This window comes from Sander lucioperca, chromosome 2 (assembly GCF_008315115.2).
Source record: "Sander lucioperca isolate FBNREF2018 chromosome 2, SLUC_FBN_1.2, whole genome shotgun sequence".
NCBI classification, from domain to species: domain Eukaryota; kingdom Metazoa; phylum Chordata; class Actinopteri; order Perciformes; family Percidae; genus Sander; species Sander lucioperca.
In genome coordinates, this window is record NC_050174.1 from 1,782,786 (window position 1) to 1,807,277 (window position 24,492).

Below are 24,492 nucleotides of genomic sequence, written 5' to 3' on the forward strand. Positions count from 1 at the left end.
TTCTGCCTCCACCTGGACAATTTGTTGGAGAAGATCTCTATCTTCAAAAGAGGTGGCGCCGAGTGCAGTATTTGGCTAATGAGTTTTGGACCCGATGGAAGAAAGAATATCTATTAAACTTACAACCAAGACAAAAGTGGCACATGGACAAAAGAAACTTGAAGGTCAACGACATCGTCCTTCTACAAGATGATCTGGCACCACGCAACGAATGGAAGCTGGCAAAGGTCACAGAAGTCTATCCAGGGTCAGAACGGTGAGGAAACTAAGGTTGCTAGTTAGTAACACTACATTTGACAAAAAGGGGAAACCCACAACCAAAACAGTGTTTCTTGAAAGACCCATACAGAAAGTTGTTACTCTGCTTGAGGCAGACTAAGGTGTTTAATGTTTTTCCTGAAACTCCATGTTAAATGGTTAATACCAGATATTGAGAAGTTGTGTTTAGAAGTTTACTTGCAACAACCATTGTGTGTTTAGAGAAATCCACATTAAGGTTTGTGTGATTTGGTGGGAGTGTAATTGTTGCAATTACATTATAATAATGTATAATTTGTTTTCAACCAATGTCATAATTTAGAATTATATAAATTGCATTTAGTATTATTTAGTGATTTTATTTGGTAAGAGTAAAGTGCTTTTATTTTGAAATCTCCGCGCAAGGCCTTTTGGGACGCTCGTGAGTGAGAGTCGGCGAGCTAACAGCAAGCGAAGCAGCAATTTAATGCTCCGATAAAGTTTTAAGATTGTTAAAGCGGATGTCAGCGATCTAAGGAAACCTCAATTCCCTTGTGTACAGCATGCAGCCAACGAGTTTTCACGGTGGATTTGGAGAAGAAGCTTCAAATAAACCCGTAGCAAGAAAACCACTTGTGTCTGCCAGTGCTTCGAGGGAATTATACATATAATTATCAATATTAAAATGACTACATATTGCACTTACTGTAGGTAGTACGTTTGGAAACACTGAAAAATAAGTTTTGAGGACCAATGCAAAATGTTGAAATGTCGACTTACTTGGTACTCTGCTGATGAGTCGCAACGGAGAGAGCACTTGACAGAATTGCAAGAAGGTTTCAAAAATATAATCCAACATCCTGAAGGGACAGTTGCAGACAGAAACAGGGAGAACAGTTTTATTTTGTGTTCTTTCATTTACAAAAATCAAAATGTACAGCATTATAATGCTAAATATGAAAACTGTTCATAAACAAGCCATGAGAGGCTGACTGTTCAAAAACTTTTTTTAATGGAATTCCTTCTCTAAAATATAAGCAAAAGTCAGGCCAGTCTGACCAAAGCTGTCCAAACGTTTTGGGTTTTTTAGATCCCTGCTGTATTTGTGAGTGAATTATTATGCATGTTGTCTTTAAACACAGGAGAAACTGAGACATTAAATATGATGTCTCCCTAAGGTGACTGCTGTTGTTTATCAGCAGATGGAAGAAAAAATAGAAAGGCATTGTGGAATACTAACTCTCCACAGTTGATGATGAAGTCCAGCTTGTACCAGTTGTTGCTAAAGTAACTCCCTTTATAGCCAAAGACTCCCAGGGCCATCATCTTGATGAGCATTTCCACAACAAAGTAGACAAAGATCAAGGCATCCACTATCTGGCCATACACAATAAAAGAAAAACATACAGTTAAACAGAGTAGAAACAACAATGCTAATTCTAACATACAAAAGTACTATTGTGTTTACTCATCAATACAGAGGGACATTTTCAATTGATTGTATATAAAAGAGGTATTTTATATACAATCGGTTATCATTCGCCGTTTATGTTATGTAATTTAGGTGATCTTAAATATGGTGTGATATGGCCACTTTCTCTGTCCAACATTTGGCCCAGTCGACCTGTTTCAAGAGCAGAAAAGTGTTAATGTTGTCTTTGACTCAACCAGGCCAGAACTGAAGGACTGGAGTGAAACCTATTGAACTTGAACCTTAGTCTTTCGGTTAAAAATATAATCTGTTTAAAAATTAAAAAAACATTTTTCACACAAAAATATTCCATGTATTCAATTAAAGATTCACAGCACAGGTATCTAGCCACACTGAAATAATAGAAATTGAGGTCATCAGTATGAACCAATGTTGTTTGTATGTTTTCATTGAGAGTAAGGATTTGCAAGGATTTGGAAAATCCACACCAAGGGACACACTAACCTCTTGCACGGTGCTCTTCATGTCACCGGGCATATTCACACAGCTGAAGAGGATCATCGCTACAGACAAATAATCCAACCATGTGGAGGAAGAGGTTAAGGTCAAAACACATAGGATGAGATTATATTTATTCATTCATTCGTATTATTCATCAACAGAGTATAGATGATTACGTACTATAAGCACAGGGACACAATAACTAATAATGACCAAATCAATTTATACAATCTTGTAATGTTTTAATATGCCACAGCTAGACAGGTGAGTGTGTCCTCTAGATACATTCAGAAATATATTGGTGTGATCTACTCAAGTTTGTATTATTATTATTATTATTATTACACATATTTGGTCTTTGGTGTCAGACAAGGCTAAACTTCAAGCAGGAGGAAAGGATATGGGCTATAGGCCACTTGCAGACACCAGTTACGGAGTCTTGTGGTCTGTTTTAAGCAGTGGAAAATTACAGGGGCCAGGGTCGGGTAGGGCAGCTGCTCCTCCTGTCCCTCAAAGTCAGTCATGACGACGTTCAAGCACAGATACACTATAGGGAGGTCAAACAGAGGTGCAGAGAGGAAGTGGGTAAACAGGGAAAACAGGCAGGTGACAATCAGAAAGGAGAAGGGGACGGAGAGACAGACAAGAAAAAAAATGCACAAATAAAACAAGTGACTGGGACATTATTGTTTCTAAAATATATGTTGCTATTTTGTTTCTAAAATGCAATTTGGCAGTGATGTGGGCACTACAAACAAATTTCCATACACCACCGTATCAACTAATGTTGGCTAAAAGCCTCAACACAAAAGACAATTATCTGTATGGTTAGACACCGGGTTATGTGAGAAATACATTTATTTATTTAATTTAAATATGTATTTATTGATGTGTGGAGGAAGCATTCAGATCCTTGAGTAAAAGAAGCAATACTGCAATATAAAAACACATAATTACCAGTAAAAAGTAATGCATTACTTGTCACATAATGCAGAAAACGTACACTGTTATATATGATATTAGATATTTAGATTATAATTACTCAGTCATGCATCAATGTGTAGGTAGCATTTTAGGTTTACTGGTATGGATCATGTTTTATGAGTTCATCAGGTTTATTGCAAATGTAACGTTACCAGCAAATTTTTACAGAGAAACACGCTTTGAACTCACAGAAAAGCAAAAATAAGTTAAGGTTAGGACCAGGGTTCCAAATTAGCACCATCTACTAGGCAAATGCTGGTAAAATATGCAAGTGGCTGGTAGATTTGCTGCACTCACCAGCCAAAAAAAACAATGGTACTCTATTGAGTGGCTGGTGAAATTTGAACATTGAATAGCCATTCGGCTGGTGGACGAAAAAGTTAATTTTGAACCCTGGTTAGGACAAAGTAACGTCAGCTAACGTTACTGTAATGCTAGTTTTAAGTCCTGGCTAACCAAAACGTGTAATTATACGACTTTGAAGGCTAACGTTAATTAACGGTTACTGTAACGCACATAGCTTTTCAGCTGCTAGCTAGCCCATAATGTTAGCCTAACAGCATGACACGAGTTGTCTTCCGGCTGATACTAAAAAAAAAGAATCTGAAACTCGGCTTAAATAGTTATCCTTATGAACGTTTGTTCATGTTGTTTTCACCGGAGAGTTAGCTAGCTAGACAACTGGTCAAGTTGAAATAATGTTAGCTAGCATTAACGTTAGCTAGGGTTAGCAGTTTAAACAGCTGCATCGCGCGTTGGACTACTATAACGTTATAACGTTACAATTAAGAAAACTTGTACAGTCCATTAGCTAGCTAATACAAGGCCATCCTTGCCTGTTTTCCAAACTAAAATAAGATATATTTCAGTAAAATTAATTGGTGCAGTAAAACTCATTAACATCAACGTTCACGCGTCTAACGTTAAACAGATCGTCTGATTATGTGACCCAATTAGGAACTTCAACTTTCTGGCAAAATCACTTAACAGAGAAACAAGTATAACTTGGCTGCGGTTAAATTGTTGTCCACCTGTATTATGTCTTAGCTAGTTATCACCTTTGAGTTTACCTGGTTAACGTTAACGCCGCCTTCACACTTGAAATCAGCAGCTCCGTAATATGCAATACGCCTGGTAGTTGAAAGTTTGAAAGAAAGCCGGCAACTGCCAGCTTCCAACTGCCAGTGTGAAGGCGGCCTAACAGGTAGCTAGCTAGATAATGTCTGGGTAGCTCAACTGTTGTTTCAGTTCGGATAAATATTTGACTATAAACATCAGTTTGAGCTTCACATTCTGGAACTTGTATGTATGCATCTATCAAAGGTGAAGTGTTGCATTGTGGGACGAATAGCAATAGGTATTGTAGGCTATCTGACTATCATTTTTTGTGGCATTTTGACAAATGTTTAGGGTACTCTCTAGTGTAATATCTTCCACTTTCATACACAAATCAAGACACAAATGACATTAGGATAGACAGAAATAGATCAAAATACATTTCCAGGTTATAAGTAAGTGAAAATATGTAAAAAAAAGAAAAAAAGAAAGTGTTTTATGTTAAAATTCCTCCAGATTTAACAGACAATTTAGATGTTCCTTTTTACTGTCAATCTAGTGTTCCATATCCAGTCCATATATATATATATATATATATATATATATATATATATATATATATATATATATATATATATATTTATTATATTATTTGAGTGCTTTTTCTATTTTACATAAATAGGCTATTTCAATTAAACATGATTTTTTTTCAATAACTTCATCTATTGTACACAGTGACAAATTTAACACTAAATTGTATCACTACACAGGACACATCTTTATGTGGGTTTTATGTTGTTGTTTTTTTCAATTTAATGACAAATGAAATATTTGTATGGAAAATGCCTAATTCTTTTTCAATATATTTATAGTACTTAATCACTGTAGTGTTTTAAAGGGCTGGACCTCCTTCATATATTAGGCTGCAGACCATTTATATATATCCCCAAATGTGTAATATGTGAGAGATGTCAGGGAGCTCTACATTTAATTTTCTATGTGCTTCACTTTCTACCATCATATTTATTGCAGGATGGGTCATTGAAACCATGAAAACATGAAACCAGTCTGGTCTATACTGTAGTTGATGTTGATAAAAAATGACATGTTTTGGGGTGAGAAATTACAATAATATTGGTAAAAAAGAAATACATTAGCCATAGTCATCACACCTGATTTTGTTGGGTGAGAGGTTAATAAGCCATTACACATAATGATGATCATGATGTAGATTGGCAGGAAGTAGTGAGAGGCCCTCACCTTTGCCTTTTATTTATTTATTCTGGCTGCTTAGACATGTGAACAGACTTGTAGCCAGTAGCGTGGTGCCAGTCCCGAGTGATGATGAACCCATTTCTAGATTTACTGGAGTGGGATGTTTGGCCCAGTGTGTGTCTATGAAACTATGACCTGAATGAATATGTTCTTACCAAATTGTAATGTTTCTCTGAACATGGCCACTGTTAAGCTACATGAGATGGAACCATAGGAATAAAGTGAATCCATTTTATCTCTATGGATGGAACTCACAGGCCATACTGGTATAGTAATAGTATTTTCTTTTGTTGATCTTACAATCAAGAAGGGAGGGAACTGTGGTAGAAAATATCTTAAATATACATGTGTTGTATGTTGCAGGGAATGGTGGACCCAAAAGCAGAGAGCAGATAGGCAAGAGTTGAGCTTGTGGATTTTATTAGGCAAAAAGAACAAAGTAGCCTACTTATCAACAAAGGGAGTACCGAATGAGAAGGCAACAACTGATTCCAGGGCAAAGGTAAAAAAGGAGAACTGGAAATACGAAAAAAAATAAAAGACGTCCAAAACACAGGAACAAGAAACAAAAGGAAATCCAGGGAGTAAAAAACTTGATCTTGACTGACATACGAAACACTACTGGAACAAACAAACTGACAGGAAAAACCACAAAGCACGCTGACGCAGAGACATACTACAAACAATGATCTGACAAAGGACAAGGTAAAACACAAGGACTATGGCGCTTTTCCATTACATGCTACCAGCTTGACTCGCCTCGACTCTACTCGCCTTTTTTGGTTTTCCATTACGAAAAAAAGTACCTGGTACATTGTACTGTGAAACCCTGTGTTGTAGCTTAATAAATGAAAAATAAATTAACCTAGCGCTAGCTAGTAACAATCTTGCATCTAGCTAGCTAGCTCATCGAATTGTCCACATAAAATATATTATGTATTATGTATATGTATTATAGCAGCCTATATACAGCCTTTTTCCATCTTCGTAACATTGCTAAAATCAGGAACATCCTCTCTCAAAACGATGCTGAAAAACTAGTCCATGCATTCGTTACTTCCCGGCTGGACTACTGTAATTCTTTACTATCAGGCTGCTCAAATAAGTCCCTCAAGACCCTCCAGCTGATCCAGAATGCTGCAGCACGTGTTCTGACAAGAACTAAGAAAAGAGATCATATTTCTCCTGTATTAGCTTCTCTGCATTGGCTTCCTGTAAAATCCAGGATTGAATTTAAAATCCTTCTCCTGACCTACAAAGCACTAAATGGTCAGGCACCATCATACATAGAAGAGCTCTTAGTACCTTATTGTCCCACTAGAGCACTGCGCTCCCAGAACTCAGAGCTACTTGTGGTTCCTAGAGTCTCTAAAAGTAGAATGGGAGCCAGAGCCTTCAGCTACCAGGCTCCTCTCCTGTGGAACCAGCTCCCAACTTGGGTTCGGGGGGCAGACACCGTCACCACATTTAAGAATAAACTGAAAACCATCATCTTTGATAAAGCTTATAGTTAGGGAGTGAGGAGTTGCAGCGTAGTAGAGTAGAGGGAGGCAGGAAGTACAGCCCGTTCCGGCAGGGGAGAGTACGAGCCCGGTCCGGCCCCTCTCTTTAGCCTGCCTCTCTTAGTTATGCTATTATAACTCTAGACTGCTGTCGGAAGTTCCTTCCTTCCAAGGACACAATGAGCTGCTCCCTCTTCTCTCTTTTCACTTGTCTCATTTTGTGTGCATCTTAGTCCCAGAAATGCTTGTTACTAACCTAGCTCTGGGGAGTTTTCTCCCCGGAGTCCCTATGCTTCTTCTTCACCCAGAACATCGCCTTGGAATCGGACCCCTACACCGGGGTCTTGGGTGCAGCTGACGCTATGGACTTACTACACCCTGCTACGCTCTGCGATTCCCCGCAGTGTCCGACTGCGTCCTGCTGCGTCCAACCACATCCACCCAGGCTGCTGTGCCACACCACACCCCGTAACGCCCTGCTGTGCCCTACTATGACATGAACTACTACGACTACCATTGTGGTCACTGTTTCACTATCTTTATTATGACTATTATTGCCACCATTCACCATACCCCCAACTGGTGCCGTCAGACACCGCCTACCAAGAGTCTGGGTCTGTCCGAGGTTTCTTCCTAACAAAAAAGGGAGTTTTTCCTTGCCACTGTCGCAATAGCTACTGCTAATGCTTGCTCTTGAGGCAACCACTGTAATAGTTGGGGCTTCGTAAACTACAGAGTGTGGTCTAGACCTACTCTATCTGTAAAGTGTCTCGAGATAACTTATGATTTGATACTATAAATACTATAAATAAAATTGAATTATTATGAGAGAGAGAGCGAGAGAGAGAGAGACTATTTTTTTTTTTTATATATAACGTTAACGTTACTCTTGAATGATATCAGTCCTGAGCAATGCTTTTTTTTTTTTTTTTTTTTCCTGAGCAATGCTTTGCTACAGCTAGCTACATAGCCTATAGATCTAGACGCACCCTAGCGGCAGCAAATGTAATTTGCAGCCAGGGTCAACATCTTGATGTGGGTCTGGCTTGTCAGGCTATTTGTTTGCTACACACTACACAGAGATTGTGGGGGCGTTGCTAAGCAACCGTCAGCTAGCTATAAACGGACGTGAGGGAGAAGATAAGGAGCAAATCAAGCTTGCGAAAAATTATTATTTTTGAAGATACAAATTCGCAGCCGCATGTTGAACACTTTCCTGAGTCAAAACACAGGGAAGACGTTTTATAAGCTGGAGCTGGAGTTTGCACAGGTAGCCAGCCTCTTCCTGGCTCGACTCACCACCTGGATGAGACTCACGTATCCTTTCTTTGGTTAGGAATTTTGTCCACACACTTATTTTAGAGCCCTGCTGATTTTGGCCGCCTGCACAGTAGAAACGCCTGTACAAACATTATGGTATTCTGCAATTGATGAATGTAACAGTAAGGATTACTTAAACTTTATAGTTGACACATTTTATACAAATTAAGTTCATACAAAGTATAGTTATGTTGTGTATTGATCCTGTACTGTATTTTTTATGCACCAATGCTGGTGTTCTTTGTGTGCAATTAAACCTAGCTATAGGCTTTGACAAAGTGACAAAAGGGATGAAGAAGGGGAGTTGGTTAAATGCATGACCACATGTCAATTATTATTTTTCTACTTTCCCCTCATGTCCTTTATATGCACACATTTAACTATATTGTGGCTGAAATCAAATCATACATAAATACATTTCAAGTTTTGAGTCCTGTAGGGAGTAGGCCTACTCCTGGTTCCTGTTCTGGATTGGCTTTGCAATCAACCAACCTTCACTGAATATTCAGATACATGTTTGGGACATTCTTGGGACTGCAGCTTAAAGCAATTGGGATTTTCCTCTCTGTATCGGGCCAGTGAGTGAGATGAAATGCTGCATCATAATCTTGTATCTGTGTGACTCATTATGTAGTTTTGTCTTTGACCCACTTTTCTCACTTTCCTCAGTGATCAGTACCTAATGGAGTTCCTGGAGGACGGAGGTGTTCTCACTCCTGGACATCTTGAACCACACTGAAACCAAAGAGGAGGAGAAGTCCGAGGCCCTCTGTTTTCTGCTCACCGTCTCAAATGCTGGTCGCAAGTACAAAGAGATTATCTGTGAAAGCCATGGTAAATTTGATAAAGATTTTTCCTGGAATACATGCAAACGTCTTCTTTCACTACACATATGATCAGTTCAATACAGTAGTATTTTTTTTTAGCACTGTTTTATACCTGGCACGCTGATGTTCCCTCAGGTTTATCTATAGTCAGGTTACTTGATGTTCAAGTATTCTCCTTTTACCATTTGGATTATTTATACAGCATTGTAGTAGCCTTATCTGTGACTCCCTATCTATTTTTTTTCACATTCTTGCAGGTGTGAAAGCCATCGCAGAGTGCTTAGCTAAGTCAAACACCGATGAAACCCAAGAGGCAGCATGGGCCCTCCTGGAGTCCCTGTCGCATGGAAACCCCAAATATCAAAACCAAATCTACAAAGGTCTGATTGCTCTCATGACTTGTACCTCGCCTCAGGCCCAGCAGCTGGTCCTGCACACATTACACACTGTGCAAGTATAGCATGAGAGTACACACTAAGCATATTATAATGCAAGCATGTACTTTCATCATTCTCAGAGCATGCATGTGCCCTCATCTTTGCTCTTCCACACAATGGACCTTATAGAAAAATGTGATATACTGTATTTACCATATAAGATCACTATCCTCTCTCACAGTCCAAAATGAAAACAGCCCATCACAGCGTTGTAGACCCTCTGCTGTATATGCTCAGGTCCCTGCATCTGGAGGTTCAGAATCAAGGTAAGCTTAGAAAATGTTTAAAACCACATGGTGATAAACTTGTGACTGATTAATTGTTTGTTTGTGTGTACGCTGAAACTTTGAAAGACCAATACGAATGATAAATCCACTAGCCCTTGTTGCTGTGGCTGTAAAATTGTCAATCCTGTAATAAATGATCACCTTTTGATGTCATCACACTCAAGACTCTTCTCTCCCTGTGTATGTCTCTGGCAGTTACAAATCTGATCCTAGACCTGAAGTGTTATGATGTGAGGCCAATGCTGCTCAGTGGACTGGTGACTCTGCTGAGGCCTACTAAAGAAGAAGTGCAGCAACACCACAGTATGGAAGGTGACACTTTGGTATTGAAGTGTGTGTTGTTGTTTTTTTAAAAGCATAGTAAGTACTTTTCTCCCAAAGACTGATACAGTACAGTAACCCTTTTAGACTGATCAGTGACAGGAAATATATTTTCCTTTAGGACCACCCACGGTATGCTTGTTATTTCCACAATTTCTGAAACAGACACCTACTTTACCACCTACCCAAACCCATCAGTTAATGTGCTAGCATTTAGTTGACTTTTGACATAATGTGATATATTTGGTCCCATTAACAAGGTACTATAACATATTTTGTTGATTCATACAATCCTATCAGAGTCTGATACAATCAAGATGACTGGATCTCTGCCTGTGTTTGTGCAACAAGCTGCTGCAGCTAAAACTATACAGTATGGAATATATGTCCCGTGTAACTAGACATAATGAAATTAATGTTTAATTACACAACAAACATCAGAAAACGTGATGTTCTTTTCTTTTTTATAGTGACATGTAAAAAAAATCTGAAATGTATTTCATTTGTATTACTAGTATATTGCTTTAATGACTATCTTCTTATTGCTTACCTGTTGTCATACAGGAAGGATAATAAGATAATATGATATATTTTTATGGTGTTGAATGTGTTGAAGCCTGCTAGCCGAAGACAGTCAAGAGGTTTCTCGTGAGTTTCTCTCTCTCGGAGTGATCCAACATCTTCTCTACGCTATAGGCAACAGAGAACACACTGATTCCCAAATACAAGCCAGTCTGGCCTTGAAGGTACATCCCTGCTGTCAGACACACACACACACGCACACACACACACGCACACACACACACGCACACACACACACACACACACACACACACACACACACACACACACACACACACACACTGTACATAATTTGCATGCACAAACACACACTAATACTTTCATCTCTGGCCAGCACTTTGTCCTCTCATACCCAGTTATTGAGGGACATGTGCAGAGAGGCATCGGCAGCACACTGTTTGCAGCCTTTATGGTAAGCTTTAATAACTTACTAAATGCTACGATAACATCAGTTAAAATGTCACTGTAGAAGCTGCTAAAAGGCAGTACTAACTGATTCAACCCCCGTCTTTCTACAGCACCAAGCTGACTCTTTGTACATGAATATGGATGAAACACAAGCAGAACTCCTGCTAACTAACAAGGTTAACATAACTGAAGGTAATGATTCTTATTTGTTCATCAAATCCTTTTTTCCTAGGTTACCTGTACCATGTGAGAATAATTCTTGCTTTTCATTTCAATCTTTGCATTCCAGTGTTGGATGGTGACCAACCACTGTGACTAACTCTGAAGGCTGATATGAGGGTCAAATCAATTTAATAATAGAGATGAATAAACTAGAACATGTGTGTATATACTGCTTTTACGTCATTAAAAGACTTACAGAAGTTGATTTGTTGTCTCTCTTTTTCTTTCGTGGAATTATTTTTAAAAGTAATCAATTAGGACTTTACATGTGATTTCAGAGGAAATATAGATATAGAAAGATATTTAAGCATTTTACTGTTTCTCACAGCATTTGCAAAGATGCTTCCTTAAAGGTTTTTAAGTGATAATTTGCATTTTTATTATTTTTTACAGTCTATAATATGCACTCATGAAATAAATGCCTTCTCCAATCCAGGGTTACGGTAATGATAATCAATAATAATCATTATGAAATTATAATTGCACAACCACACAGACTGCCATGTTCTATATCTATGCTGCCATTACTCAATTTTGAGTTTGACCCTCCTACCGGATATGACGTAACACGTACGTCTGCTGTTTCCTTGCAGCGGATTGGACAAGCAGCGACCGTCCGTGCTCAACGTGGCGGGAGCCAAAATGAATCCGTGAGGTAAACAAGTGCGCTCGTGCATCGTGCAGATAAATGAAATAAATCTTTACACGTGGTATTTTAAAATGAACAGCAGGTTACGTTCAGCGATGCTCAAAGGCAAAAGAGCCGGACTGGAGATGGTAGATACGGCGAAACCAAAGCGGAAGAGGTCACACACAGCTGTGAAAGACGGTAACGTTAAGATAACATGTTACTTAACTATAAAATACACACATGTTGGGTACTTCATTTATCCACATTATTAATAATAGTGATTATATGAACCAGAAACACATTTGTCTGGCGATGTCTGTCTGCAAACATTCTGTAGTCTGCATGCATGAGATTTATAAAAGAACTCATTCTGAACCTCTCAGACCATTTCACACATCACTCAGATGGACACAATAACCGCAACACTCGAACGATGTAATGCACTGTCTGCATTTCTGGTTTAAAACCGTGTCAGAAAGGTTTTTATTTAACTAAGTGGTGAAGTGACAGCCTCCGAAATGACCCCATTAATCCTGTGAGCCCATGATGTTCAATTTCACACTTTTACAGGTAATACATTCTATATTATTTCAGATGGACCTTCGCCTTATAAAGCACTTATTAACTAGGAAATGTAAAGAAAATAACCTTTTATTTATTCAGGGAGGGCCATTGAGAGCAAGCTAGCTCTCTTTTCCAATGACGCCCTGATTTCAGCACAAATAAAAAGTAATATAAAAGCATCTAAAAAAATTACAGTACAAATAAATAACATGATCATGAAATAATCTGATCATAAAACAATACCCAATTTACAATATGTAAAAAAATAACAAAGGAACAATCACAGAATTACAGTTCATATAAACAATAAAAACAAATGACAATCACTGATGTAGGCGAATAAGAGTGCTATTAAAAACAAGAGCAGTCCCCTTGTAACACATTTTCAAACATCAGCTTGAATGTCCCAATGGAAACGAGTTGTTCTAATTTAAGAGACTCCTGAAGCCAGTTCCATCTGTAATTAAAAAGGAGCGTAAAATGTTAAAAGTACTCTTTCCTAATTTACAATTGATGCCTGGCTTGAAAAGTCGAATGTGTGTCTGTGATGTTGTGTTAGTAAAACTTAGCAGCGAGGACAGATATAGGGGAATCTTGCCACATAAATAAACAGTAAACAATGTTGCTCTCTCCGGATGGTGAGAGAGGGCCAGCCCACTTTTTGATACAAAATACAATGATGGGTGAGAAACTCATCACCAGTAACAAGTTATGACATAAGAAATCTGCCCACTGGATATTGTTACCTCAAAAGGGTCTCCTGTTCTGTTGATGTCTTTCCCACCCCCCCACCCCCCCCACACACACCCATATATTATATATTATACATATTATATTGCTTTAACATCGTCGTTTAGTTTGAATGAGAATGATGTTTTTGGTCTTCCAGAGGAAACCACGAATGCCTCCTCACCGTCAACATACCACACTTTCCATGATCCTGCTGATGTTGTGCTGCTGCGCTCTCAGCTCCTCAACTGGTACGACAAGGAGAAGAGAGAGCTGCCATGGAGGACTCTGGTAGAGAGAAACCTTTATTTCACTGGTTTTGAAAAGAAATGTCTTTTTTTTTAATACATGTATTTGGTTGTGCAGACTTTAATTTTGTTTTATAGAAGTACAGAAGGTGTTGTAATTTATTTTGGTTCAGACATACACTACCGGTCAAAAGTTTGGGGTCACTTAGAAATTTCCATTCCACTCCATTATACACCGAATACCAGCTGAGATCTGTTGCATTGTTTTTTTTAACCAGGGCAGCAGTTTTCAGATTACATTATGTGCTTACATAATTGCAAAAGGGTTCTCCAATGTTTTCTCGGCTAGCCTTTTAAAATGATATCAGATTAGTAAACAGAATGTGCCTTTGGAACATTGGATGAATGGTTGCTGATAATGGGCAATGTAGATATTGCATTAAAGATTACTTCTTTCTACAACAGTCGAGAACCCTTTTGCAATTATGTAAGCACATAATGTAATCTGAAAACTGCTGCCCTGGTTAAAAAAACAATGCAACTGATCTCAGCTGGTGTTCTGTCTGTAATGGAATGGAAATTTCTAAGTGACCCCAAACTTTTGACCGGTAGTGTATGGTTACTTCAGTGTACATGAAACCAACTTTTTTATTTTGACACTGAGTTTTCTGTCACACCTAATTTGATGGTTTCATTAGTGTTTTTAATGACTTATGTAGCCACTGTACAGATCCTAAAAGTAAAACAGGGTTTACATAGCCACAGTAAATTATACTAGGGCTTTGGAATATACAGTCATAATATCATAATTTCTTAACGATGATATCTGACAGCATTTTATGATTACTAAACAATAAAATGCATCTATTACTGAATAATAAAATGCCCAACCTTGGATTTTGCACATGTAAAAAAAAATAATGCTGTAGCCTTGTAGAAGCCTTATGTGCGTTGCCTTATCTATTTTTTATTTCTTACTTCCCCTTAGGCCCAGCAGCTGGTCCTGAGGGGAGTTACAAGTCATGAGAGCAATCAGACCTTTTTAGATTTGGTTTGGATATTTGGGGTTTCCATGCGACAGGGACTCCAGGAGGGCCCATGCTGCCTCTTGGGTTTCATCTGTGCATGCTATAATTGACTGGCTCCTTCCTTGTATTTCTTTCACAGGCTGTGACAGAGTCAGACCTCAACATCAGGACATATGCAGGTAAGAAGATGTTTTCTTGTCAAAATTAAACATCTTAATCTGCTGCTGACACTCTTTATGAGAGTGTTTTCTCTCTTTGTTTTAGTGTGGGTTTCAGAAATCATGCTGCAACAGACTCAAGTTGCCACGGTGATAAACTATTACATCAAATGGATGAAGGTAGGTTGAGGTGTTCATTTCACTGGAGGTCTTGTGATATATTGAAGGGGTGGTTCAGAATTTTGGACATAGGACCTCATTTCCAAGTTAGCCAGTGTGTTATTTATCAGTGGAGACAGTTTTCAACACTTTTCATCCAGTCCTTCCAGTTGCAGAGTTCGCTGGTGCTAGGCTAGCTCAAGTCAACAGTATCTGCTAGCCTGCCATTAAAAGCAGTCTTACACACTCAACAGTACACCCGAGGCAAATAAATTATAACGCCAGACTATCGATGTAAATGTCTGTTGATAGAATAATGTTAGAAATAAAACTACCCTTGCATCGCATTGCAATAGTTATACTTTGTTCCCTGTAGTTGGTAGCATAGGGTACAGCAGCGGCGGAGTGATATTACCTAGGCTACCGAGAAAGCCGGTTTACATGACAATCACGCAAGTTTATTTACCTGCCGCTGTGAGCTCCAACTAATTCCACTCTGCCAGGCTATAACTCACATAACGTTACCGGTACATGAAAGCACACAGGCTAGCAATTTGCATGTAAACTGTCCGAGCTTACATGACGTTTCTGTCAGCAATTAGCTAAAGTTAGCGGTTAGCCCAGCCAGGTATCTACCAAGAGTGTAGCTATACTGTTAGTTAACATTGTCACTCTCCACAATGCATTGAACTGTAACGTTATCTCCACTAACGTTGTCAGTCTCAATCTATCAGTAGCAGCTAGGCTAACGTTATGAAAGGGGCTAGCTTTATTAGCTATAGTAGCCTACCGAAAGTTATTACCTGTTCATCAGTAGCTGTTGGTGCATCTAGTAAGACGGATGGAACCGCATTCGTTGTCAGTGACTTGTGGTCCTTTAGATTGCGGGGTTTTTCAGAGTCGTCTGCTCTAAAATGATCACTACACATTTGCCACTTAAGTAGAGTCTCCGTCAGTGTATTGATGTCCAAGCCAGCATCTACTAGGTTTCCTGACTGGAGTGCGCTTCTCTGTTTACTTTTTGGCGCAGTACTGCTAACCGGAGCTAAGTAAAATTCCGCCGCTGCTGAGAAAATAGTCCCTCAAAATGTAATGCGATCATTGAGACGCAAGGGTAGTTTTATTTCTAACATTATTCTATCAACAGACATTGACATCGATAGTCTGACATTATAATTTATTTGCCTCGGTGTACTGTGGAGTGTGTAAGACTGCTTTTAGTGGCAGGCTAGCAGATACTGTTGACTTGAGCTAGCCTAGCACCAGCGAACTCTGCAACTGGAAGGACTGGATGAAAAGTGTTGAAAACTGTCTCCACTGATAAATAACACACTGGCTAACTTGGAAATGAGGTCCTATGTCCAAAATTCTGAACCACCCCTTTAAATGTATTATTGTGTAATATATTACATGCATTATGTGTAATTTAAACTCTTTCTCCACTCGTGTTCCAGCGATGGCCCACGGTGCAGGATCTGGCAGCTGCTACTCTAGAGGTGATTACTAAAAGCAGCCGCTAAAGATGATTGTGATTTTAAAATAGTATTGATTTAAAACTAAATTTATTGATTTCATTCATGTGTAGGAAGTAAACCAGATGTGGGCGGGTCTTGGCTACTACTCCAGAGGAAAAAGACTGCATGAAGGAGCTCAAAAGGTCTGTGTTGTGTTTTGTAAATCAATCATTTCTCTGACATATATCTGCATTTTAGTCTGATGCCTTCTGTATTCTTCATTCACTCTAAATTAGTGGCTCAGTGCAAAGATTTATGAAATGACTAGTCTCGCATTGCCAGACCTTTCCCCACAGCGTTGCGGAGGAGGGTCTGGCTAGTCCACACAGCATTCCAGGATGGGAGAAAATGGGTGCTCTGGTTCCTTGGCATTTCTTTAAACCAATCACAATCCTCCACAAAGCCTCGGGAAGGAACTTGTTTTGGTGGAACATGGGTACATTCAAAAGTTGTTTTAGTCGTGCAACAGAAAACTCAGATTGGACAGATAGTCTAGCTAGCTGTCTGGATTTACCCTGCAGAGATCTGAGGAGCAGTAAAACCATAGTCCTCATAAATCCACCAGAGTTAAAAATTCCAACACAAAGAAAGCAGAAGGTAACAAACCAGAGCAATCCTGGAAGTGGAACGTTGTGGATATAGACTATGAAATTACTTACCTCTTAAAATTGCACGTAATAATGACTTAGTATGAAATATCGTGGTGAAGGTTGTTCACTTGCCTGTTGCAGGTGGTGTCAGAGCTCAAGGGGCAGATGCCTCGCACGGTCGACAGCCTGCTGAAACAGCTGCCTGGAGTGGGACGCTACACTGCTGCAGCTGTAGGCTCTATTGCACTGGGTCAGGTGTGTGTCTATGGGCCAGAGCAAACTCTTAGGCCACACTTAGCTTTACTACCTCGTTTATCACTGACGACTGAAAAAATATCCCTGTTGCCTAGGTTACTGGAGCCGTGGATGGCAATGTGATTCGGGTGCTGTGTCGCCTGAGAGCCATCGGAGCTGACAGCACAGGTCCTGCAGTAACAGAGGCACTTTGGTGAGATTACACACAATCCTCAAGGAACCTGCATTTTGACTTTGTTCCCAACACCTACTTTAATATCTATGAATGTTAATGTTAATGTTGTTTTTTTTTCTTGCATTTGGTGCCTGCTTTTATAAGTTCTGCATGCAGTAAACATCAATGACTGGCTGTCACTCAAACTCTACTGGTCATCGACTCTCGCTCAGTTTTCATTGGCTTTCGTAAACGAACCTGTTCTAAGTCTGTCTGGCGAGGACAGTTTTGTTTAAGTCTACACAGAATGATTCCTGTATGTTTGAGGTTGTCTCAGATGTGTCCAGGCAACAGTTGTGTAATATTTTCGATAGGTGAGATTTAGAATTTTCGATTAGGAAATCCTGTTTTAAGAGAAAACGGGATTTGGTACAAATTCAAAAGGTATTGTAGTTGAAACAGTTTACAGTGTCTCTCTCTCTCTCTCTCTCTCTCTCTCTCTCTCTCTCTCTCTCTCTCAGCTTGCATCCCTAATGCTTCAACTTGTGCTGAATGCTGCAGACCACTCTCACTTTTCTTTTTTTTCTTTCAGCTATTTCAATCCAAATCTAAAAATGAACTTGGCAAATGAAAATTAGCTTTTTATGTGATAATATAAGATTTAATATTAAGTCAGTCTTTCTAAATGGTATCTTAAGATTCATCCATTCTGGAGTAATATATTGCTTAAATAAATATGCTGATGATGATGATTCCAGCTTTTTAAATGTTTTTTTCTGCTCTATTTCAGGAGTATAGCCAATACACTGGTGGACCCTGAGAGACCCGGGGACTTTAACCAAGCCATGATGGAGCTGGGAGCACGAGTCTGCACTCCCAAAGGACCACTCTGCAGCCAGTGTCCCGTACACTCTCACTGCCACTCTTTCCGCAAGGTAAGGTTCTAAACTAGTGTTTAAGTATTGGTTATGGGTTGTGCTTTGCAAAAGTGCTAATATAGATAGTTAATGCTTTGGATCATGTTGAAAAGGTTTGGGATTTGCGTGTGAATGTGCAGGTTCACGTCAAACAAGAGAAAAACTCCAGGAAGCTTTTGGGGAAAGTGGACAAGAAGCCGTCCACCCTGCCTGATATAGAAGACTGTAGTAAGTGTCCCGAGTCCCCTTCTCATCCTCAGACCTCTCAGACCCATGGGCGATTTTAGACCCTTTTCAGGGGGACTCAAGCCCCTCTAAATTTCATCTCAGCCCCCCTAAAAATTATAATAATAAAAACCTTTTTTTTAATCAATTTTGGTGCTTCAAGTTAGAGTTGCAAACTTGTCTGTTAGTGACAGAGGACAAACAATTACAGGTTCAAAGGGCTTGAAACAGATTTAATATCCTGTGTGTCTGTGGCAGATGCTATGCACCTGTAACCCAGTCCAGGAAAGGGTCAACAGAAATGTAGTTTTGGCCAATCGGAGTTGGTTGTGCCAGACTCCCGCCTTTGGCTGAGTCTCGCTCTATCTAATCTGTCAGAGAGAGAGAGCAGGAGTGTGGCTGTAAGGTTCAACATTGGTAGTCCCCAGAGAAGAAGTTGGTCATTTCATGGCGCAGGGGGTGGGGGGGTGGGGGTTATCACTTTTGCATGCACTATAGCCGTGTCACATTCTCATTAGGGGCTGAGCCCCCCTAAAGGTCAGATCCTAGAATCGCCCCTGCTCAGACCTTCATGTAGTCATGTTATTATAATTAGTGGGAATGCTGTTCAGCAGCATTCCAACTATTGTTGTTCCTGTCGGCCATTTTGTTTATTTATTTTTCTTTTTATTCCCTCTTCCGTACGTTTTTTGGCTCTCTGTAACTTCTGCATATGTTCAGCTATTAAAACCATTCAACTTTTAAAATGTTCAGCTCTTTCAGCTAATGATGGGACTTCTTCAACTTTTTTTCTACTATTTATACTTTTTTAAATATTAAGCTTTTTATGACTTTTTTTTAACATTGAAGTGAATGAGAGCATGCTTCAAATCCTTCAAATCTTCTTCCGCTCCCAAAATTTTCAGCTCCTTCATACTTTCACCTACAGACGCCAAACAAACTTTAAAATGTTCACAAAATATTCAGGTATTAAACTATGGCTTTTCAGTTTGATATCTTTTACATTTGTTGTGAAAAAGCTGTTTAAGTTTAGTGATCATTTCAGGATTTTTCTGCGTTTCTATGGAGTGTGTATTGCGTGTCCTAGAGTGGATGATGTCATCGTTAGAGTGCAGAAGCTTAGGAATTAAATCTTTGTCCCCTCTCTATAAATTGCTCTCACGCCCACAATATCTACTTGTCATACACAATTTATACATCAAAACGTAGGTATTTTTGTCTAGTTTCAGACAATGTGCTCACTTTTGCGATACGTCTTATACTGTTGGCTCGATGAGCTTCCAAATGACAACAGTTCCACATTTTCCTCCATCCACTGCCATATTAAAAGTCTTCCACATTTCCCAGCGAAACGCAGAGCGAACCACTTTTTTAAATCGCTGATATGCCCACATTTTTAAGTTTATCAACATAAATTTTACATGAATACGTTCACAAAGGTCTTGTGGTTCTCACGATTACATCATTTCACCGATAGCCCTTATCGTTTTAGCAGTCTGAGGCTTTATTTGAGAGCTTTCTCTGTGTCTTTGAATAGCTCCAGTGGGGCACAGCTGACAGTTTCAGCAGGTGACACGGTCGTTAACCTGATTAAAGATCAAAGAGATCTCATCACAGACTTCAAAGGGGGTTTTCACTGGTCATACGTTACCATGACAACCCTTTCACAGACAGTTGACTTGAATACTACAGGCAGTAATATGAACATTAGTCTACAGCTTTAGTGTTCCACTTCTGTCTGTCTCTGTCCGTCTGTCTGTCTGTTTGTTTCTCTGTCTGTCTCTCTCTTTCTCTCTCTCTCTCTCTTTCTGTCTATCTATTCAGACACACACACAGACACACAAACAGACACACACACTCACGCACAAACACACACACACACACACACACACACACACCAACACACACACACACAGACACAAGCACACACACACACACACACACACACACAAACACACACACTCACAAAAAAACACACACACACACACACACAGACACACACACACACACAAACACACACACACACACACACAGACACACACACACAAACACACACACACACAAAAAAAACACAAAAACACACAAACACACACACAGACACACACACACACGGACACACACACACACACACACACAAACACACACCAACACACATACGCAGACACACACACACACACACACACACACACACACACACACAGACACACACACAAACACACACACACACACACACACACACAGACACACACACACACATGCACACACACACACACACACACACACACACACACACACACACACACACACACACACACACACACACACACACACACACACACACACATACATACACACACAGCCACACATATATACACACACACTGAGGTACATCAATCAATGTGTCCCTGAATTAAACACTTTACCCATAGTTGCTCCAAAGGTGTGTTACCACTGACATATATGCTATTGAAAGTTGATTCCTTTTCTCTTTTTTCCTCTCCTCTTATGTTTCCTCTCTTTTTCCTCTCTCTCTCTCTCTTTCTGCTTGTTTGTTCTATGCAATGGATATGGCTGATAATAAGTCTTCTTAGTCAATTCATTGAAACGTCCACTTTTGACAGTATTACGGTTTAGCTTCCAGCTTTTCTAAAATGTATTTTAGCTCTTAACTTATGTGCAGTTCAACTTCCAACTTACAAGTTTTTCAGCAGTTTAGAACAAACAATTTGTTCCATATTTCTGCATTTTCATCAATGTTTCTCACAGCATTTGTAAGTTTTCCATACTGATTCATAATTTCAGATAAAATATTATATAACATATAAATTACTTTATACATTAGTGGTGTTATTCAACTTTTTAATGAAATTCATACTCATTCTACCGATTTCCACTTTTTCAACTATTGTCACTACTTCACCTTCTTCTTACTGATTTAAGCTATTCAACCAGTTTAGCTTTAGCAATTCAGCTATTCAGCATTCCCACGCATTTTCCGCAGGAAATGCATTTTCTAGTTAAGTAAGTACTTTCTCTTCTCCCTCAGTAAACAGTGGGACGTGTCTGCTGTGTCCCTCGGAGCCCTGGGACGATGAGTTGGGTGTTCAGAACTTCCCCAGAAAGCCGGCAAAGAAGCCTCCTCGAGTGGAGCGAACTCTGACCTGTGTGGTGATCAGACCTGGAGAGGAGGGAGAGGACGAGTACCTGCTCACACAGAGGCCTAACAAAGGTCCGTCCTCCTGGTGGGGGATCTGTTTGTGGTGGTCCAGAGTCAGCTGCAAAATGATGATGGTGTGTGTGTGTGTGTGTGTGTGTGTGTGTGTGTGTGTGTGTGTGTGTGTGTGTTTTGACAGGTTTGCTGGCAGGCTTGTGGGAGTTTCCAAATCTTCTGCTGGAGGAGAAGAGCTCTGAGATGAAACGGAAGAAGGCGCTGTGTGCTCAGATCAGCGGGACACTGGGAACCCATCTGACTGAGAGCCTCTTCCAGTATGTGGGAGAGGTAAGCTTGATGTTTACCATCTATCTGTCAGACACACTTTTAAATGCAAATAAACTACTTCTGCAGCCGTGTAACAACCCTTTGATGGATCGTTGATTGGCTGTTTGCAGGTGGTTCACATCTTCTCCCACATTCACCAGACATACGTGGTTCACAGTGTGTGTTTGAAGGACACTGACGCACAAACACAGACTGAAAATGCACAGTGGCTCACCAGGTCCGCTCTACAGGAAGCTGCTGTGTCCACAGGAGTGAAAAAGGTTTTTATTTTGTTGTGAGTGTGTGTGTGTTTGTGTGTGTAACTGAGGTTAGCTGTACCTGCAGCACCAGCAGTTGGCTGAAAGAATGCTTTTGCAACAGGAATCTACTTTCCTAAATGTATTTCTGGTGTGCAGAGACACTTGCTGTAGTTTCCATGTGCCACATGACAGAATTTCACTGGTTCCAAGTTCAAGTTTCCCCTGATATCACGCTGCTATTTGGAGCTGCAGTTTAAAAACCTTTTTAAACCATTTATATGAAAACCACATCTTCTCTTTTAATGCGATTATTCAATTGATTTTCAGAGAGGGTAGTTGTAGTTGTTGAGTTTGTTTCAGAAAGAAGTGACAGCAGGACTGAGTGAGTGTCCACATCTGTTTATGTGTAGTCTGAACTAATGGGATCAACATGTTAACTTCTGCAGATTGTGAAGCTTTGCGACTCTGTGGACAGTCAAAAAGAACAAACCTCTAAGGTAAGTATACTTCGGTATGTATATGTATACATACATGTACCTTATTCCATAATCATATACTAATAACAGATTGCACCGTCATCATTTGTCTTTACTTTTCTCACTTAGGATGGGAAAAGGCAGAAGCAGACTGGCACAAAGAATGACAAGAAACCACAAACCTCAAAAAAACAAAAGAATGCCACTAGCAGCGGCAGCAGACAGCTCTCCCTCAGCTCCTTCTTCAACACAATTAAACAGGAATCTTGATGGTATTTTGTGTGTGTGTGTGTGTGTGTGTGTGTGTGTGTGTGTGTGTGTGTGTGTGTGTGTGTGTGTGTGTTAGTTTATTAAGGATCCCCATTAGCTGACGCCTTGACGACCAGCTAGTCTTCCTGGGGGGGGGGGGGGTGTGTGTGTGAGCGAGAGAGAGAAAGTGCCTTCTCATGCACATATGCCTTATTGACAAAGCATCAGCCCTATGTTGCCAGTTACTTTGGTATCATGGTCCCATCTCTGGGAATTAAATACAAAGTGCCATCACATATTTTAAAACATCTGTTTTAAATTGTAATAAAATGAAAAAAAGTATATTGCTCCTCTGATGTTCCTGTAGGGCTTTTAGTGAATCAGCAGTGTAGTTTATTTGTAATGACCTCATTATAGATATATATTATGATTAGTATACATGTTTTACAAGCAGTATGTAAGATAATTGTCATGTTTATTACAATAAAAATGTAATGCAAGTAGACAAAAAGTTTAAAGGATTTAACTTTGGATAATAAAGCACAGACATAAGACAAACACCTGGTTTCATGTCAGCTAATGGCACATTTGAACTTCCGTTCATATTCCAAACAAGAATTAGCATCAATATTTTTATCATGGAAAAATGAACAAAAACATCTGTTTTTTTATGAAAAATACTTTTTACGTTATAACTTACAGCGGGGAAAATAAGTATTGAACGCGTCAACATTTTTCTCAGTAAAGATATTTCTGATGGGGCTATCGGCATGAAATTTTCACCAGATGTCAGTAACAACCCCAGTAATCCACACATACAAAGATATCAAAACAAATAAGTCCATAAATTAAGTTGTGTGTAATAAAGTGAAATGACACAGGGAAAATGTATTGAACACACTTGCTGAAATGCATTTAATACTTAGTAGAAAAGCCTTTGTTGGTAATGACAGCTTCAAGACGCCTCTTGTATGAAGAAACTAGTCGCACACGTTGCTCAGCTGTGATTTTTGCCAATTCTTCCACACAAACTGTCTTCAAATCTTGAGGGTTCCGGGGGCATCTTCTATGAACTCTGATCTTCAGTTCTTTCCAGAGGTTTTCAATTGGATTCAAGTCAGGTGATTGACTGGGCCATTCTAACAGCTTGATTGTCTTTCTCTGAAATCAATTGAGAGTTTCCTTGACTGTGTGTTTGGGATCATTGTCTTGCTGAAATGTCCACCCTCGTTTCATCTTCAGCATCCTGGTCGATGGCAGCAGATTCTTATCAAGAATGTCACGGTACATTTCTCCATTCATCCTTCCTTCAATTTTATGAAGTCTGCCACAGCGCCACAACATGATACTCCCACCTCCAAACTTCAGTCTTGGTATGGTGTTTTTAGGGTGATGTGAAGTGCCATTTCTCCTCCAAACATGGTGTATGCTGTGACAGCCAAAGAGTTCAATTTTGGTCTCATCTG

General features: G+C 39.6%; 3 protein-coding genes and 1 long non-coding RNA gene across 4 annotated transcripts; 3 read left to right on the forward strand and 1 right to left on the reverse strand.

Moving 5' to 3' along the window:
- Positions 1–683: 683 nt before the first annotated feature.
- LOC116063252 (voltage-dependent T-type calcium channel subunit alpha-1H-like) lies at positions 684–3,356 on the reverse strand. Its single transcript, XM_031318131.2, has 4 exons — positions 2,573–3,356; positions 2,174–2,255; positions 1,478–1,614; positions 684–1,097 (listed from the first exon to the last, which is right to left on the reverse strand). The coding sequence occupies exons 1-4, from the start codon at positions 2,692–2,694 to the stop codon at positions 818–820; spliced, it is 621 nt and encodes a 206-aa protein (XP_031173991.2). The 5' UTR covers positions 2,695–3,356; the 3' UTR covers positions 684–817.
- Positions 3,357–7,979: 4,623 nt separating this feature from the next.
- Positions 7,980–9,817, forward strand: armh1 (armadillo like helical domain containing 1). The gene is given in 5 exon segments (XM_031318397.2): positions 7,980–8,304; positions 8,817–8,885; positions 8,977–9,021; positions 9,023–9,141; positions 9,392–9,817. Coding segments are annotated over 5 exon segments (552 nt in total). The 5' UTR covers positions 7,980–8,188; the 3' UTR covers positions 9,595–9,817.
- Positions 9,818–10,724: 907 nt separating this feature from the next.
- On the forward strand, positions 10,725–11,594 carry LOC116063416. Its single transcript, XR_004108271.2, has 4 exons — positions 10,725–10,925; positions 11,096–11,173; positions 11,280–11,361; positions 11,459–11,594. It is a non-coding gene; the product is annotated as an uncharacterized LOC116063416 (long non-coding RNA).
- Positions 11,595–11,967: 373 nt separating this feature from the next.
- mutyh (mutY DNA glycosylase) lies at positions 11,968–23,584 on the forward strand. The gene is made up of 16 exons (XM_036008507.1): positions 11,968–12,220; positions 13,476–13,606; positions 14,731–14,770; positions 14,856–14,929; positions 16,363–16,404; positions 16,494–16,565; positions 17,154–17,267; positions 17,363–17,460; positions 18,212–18,356; positions 18,479–18,566; positions 21,610–21,792; positions 21,917–22,062; positions 22,173–22,322; positions 22,748–22,798; positions 22,907–23,090; positions 23,209–23,584. Exons 1-15 carry the CDS (start codon positions 12,112–12,114, stop codon positions 23,045–23,047), a joined length of 1,584 nt encoding a protein of 527 aa, XP_035864400.1. The 5' UTR covers positions 11,968–12,111; the 3' UTR covers positions 23,048–23,090; positions 23,209–23,584.
- Positions 23,585–24,492: the final 908 nt, after the last annotated feature.

Bases quoted from the DNA above. Each gene is read 5' to 3' on its own strand.
- LOC116063252 (XM_031318131.2), bottom strand. From the start codon at position 2,694: ATGACTGACTTTGAGGGACAGGAGGAGCAGCTGCCCTACCCGACCCTG. The intron at 2,256-2,572 runs ATATCCTTTCCT...CTCTTCCTCCAC, and splicing joins CTGCAAGTGGCCTATAGCCC to ATGGTTGGATTATTTGTCTG. The intron at 1,098-1,477 runs GTTAGTATTCCA...CTGTCCCTTCAG, and splicing joins TTCATCATCAACTGTGGAGA to GATGTTGGATTATATTTTTG.
- mutyh (XM_036008507.1), top strand. From the start codon at position 12,112: ATGAACAGCAGGTTACGTTCAGCGATGCTCAAAGGCAAAAGAGCCGGA. The intron at 12,221-13,475 runs GTAACGTTAAGA...TTGGTCTTCCAG, and splicing joins ACACACAGCTGTGAAAGACG to AGGAAACCACGAATGCCTCC. The intron at 14,930-16,362 runs GTAGGTTGAGGT...CTCGTGTTCCAG, and splicing joins ATTACATCAAATGGATGAAG to CGATGGCCCACGGTGCAGGA.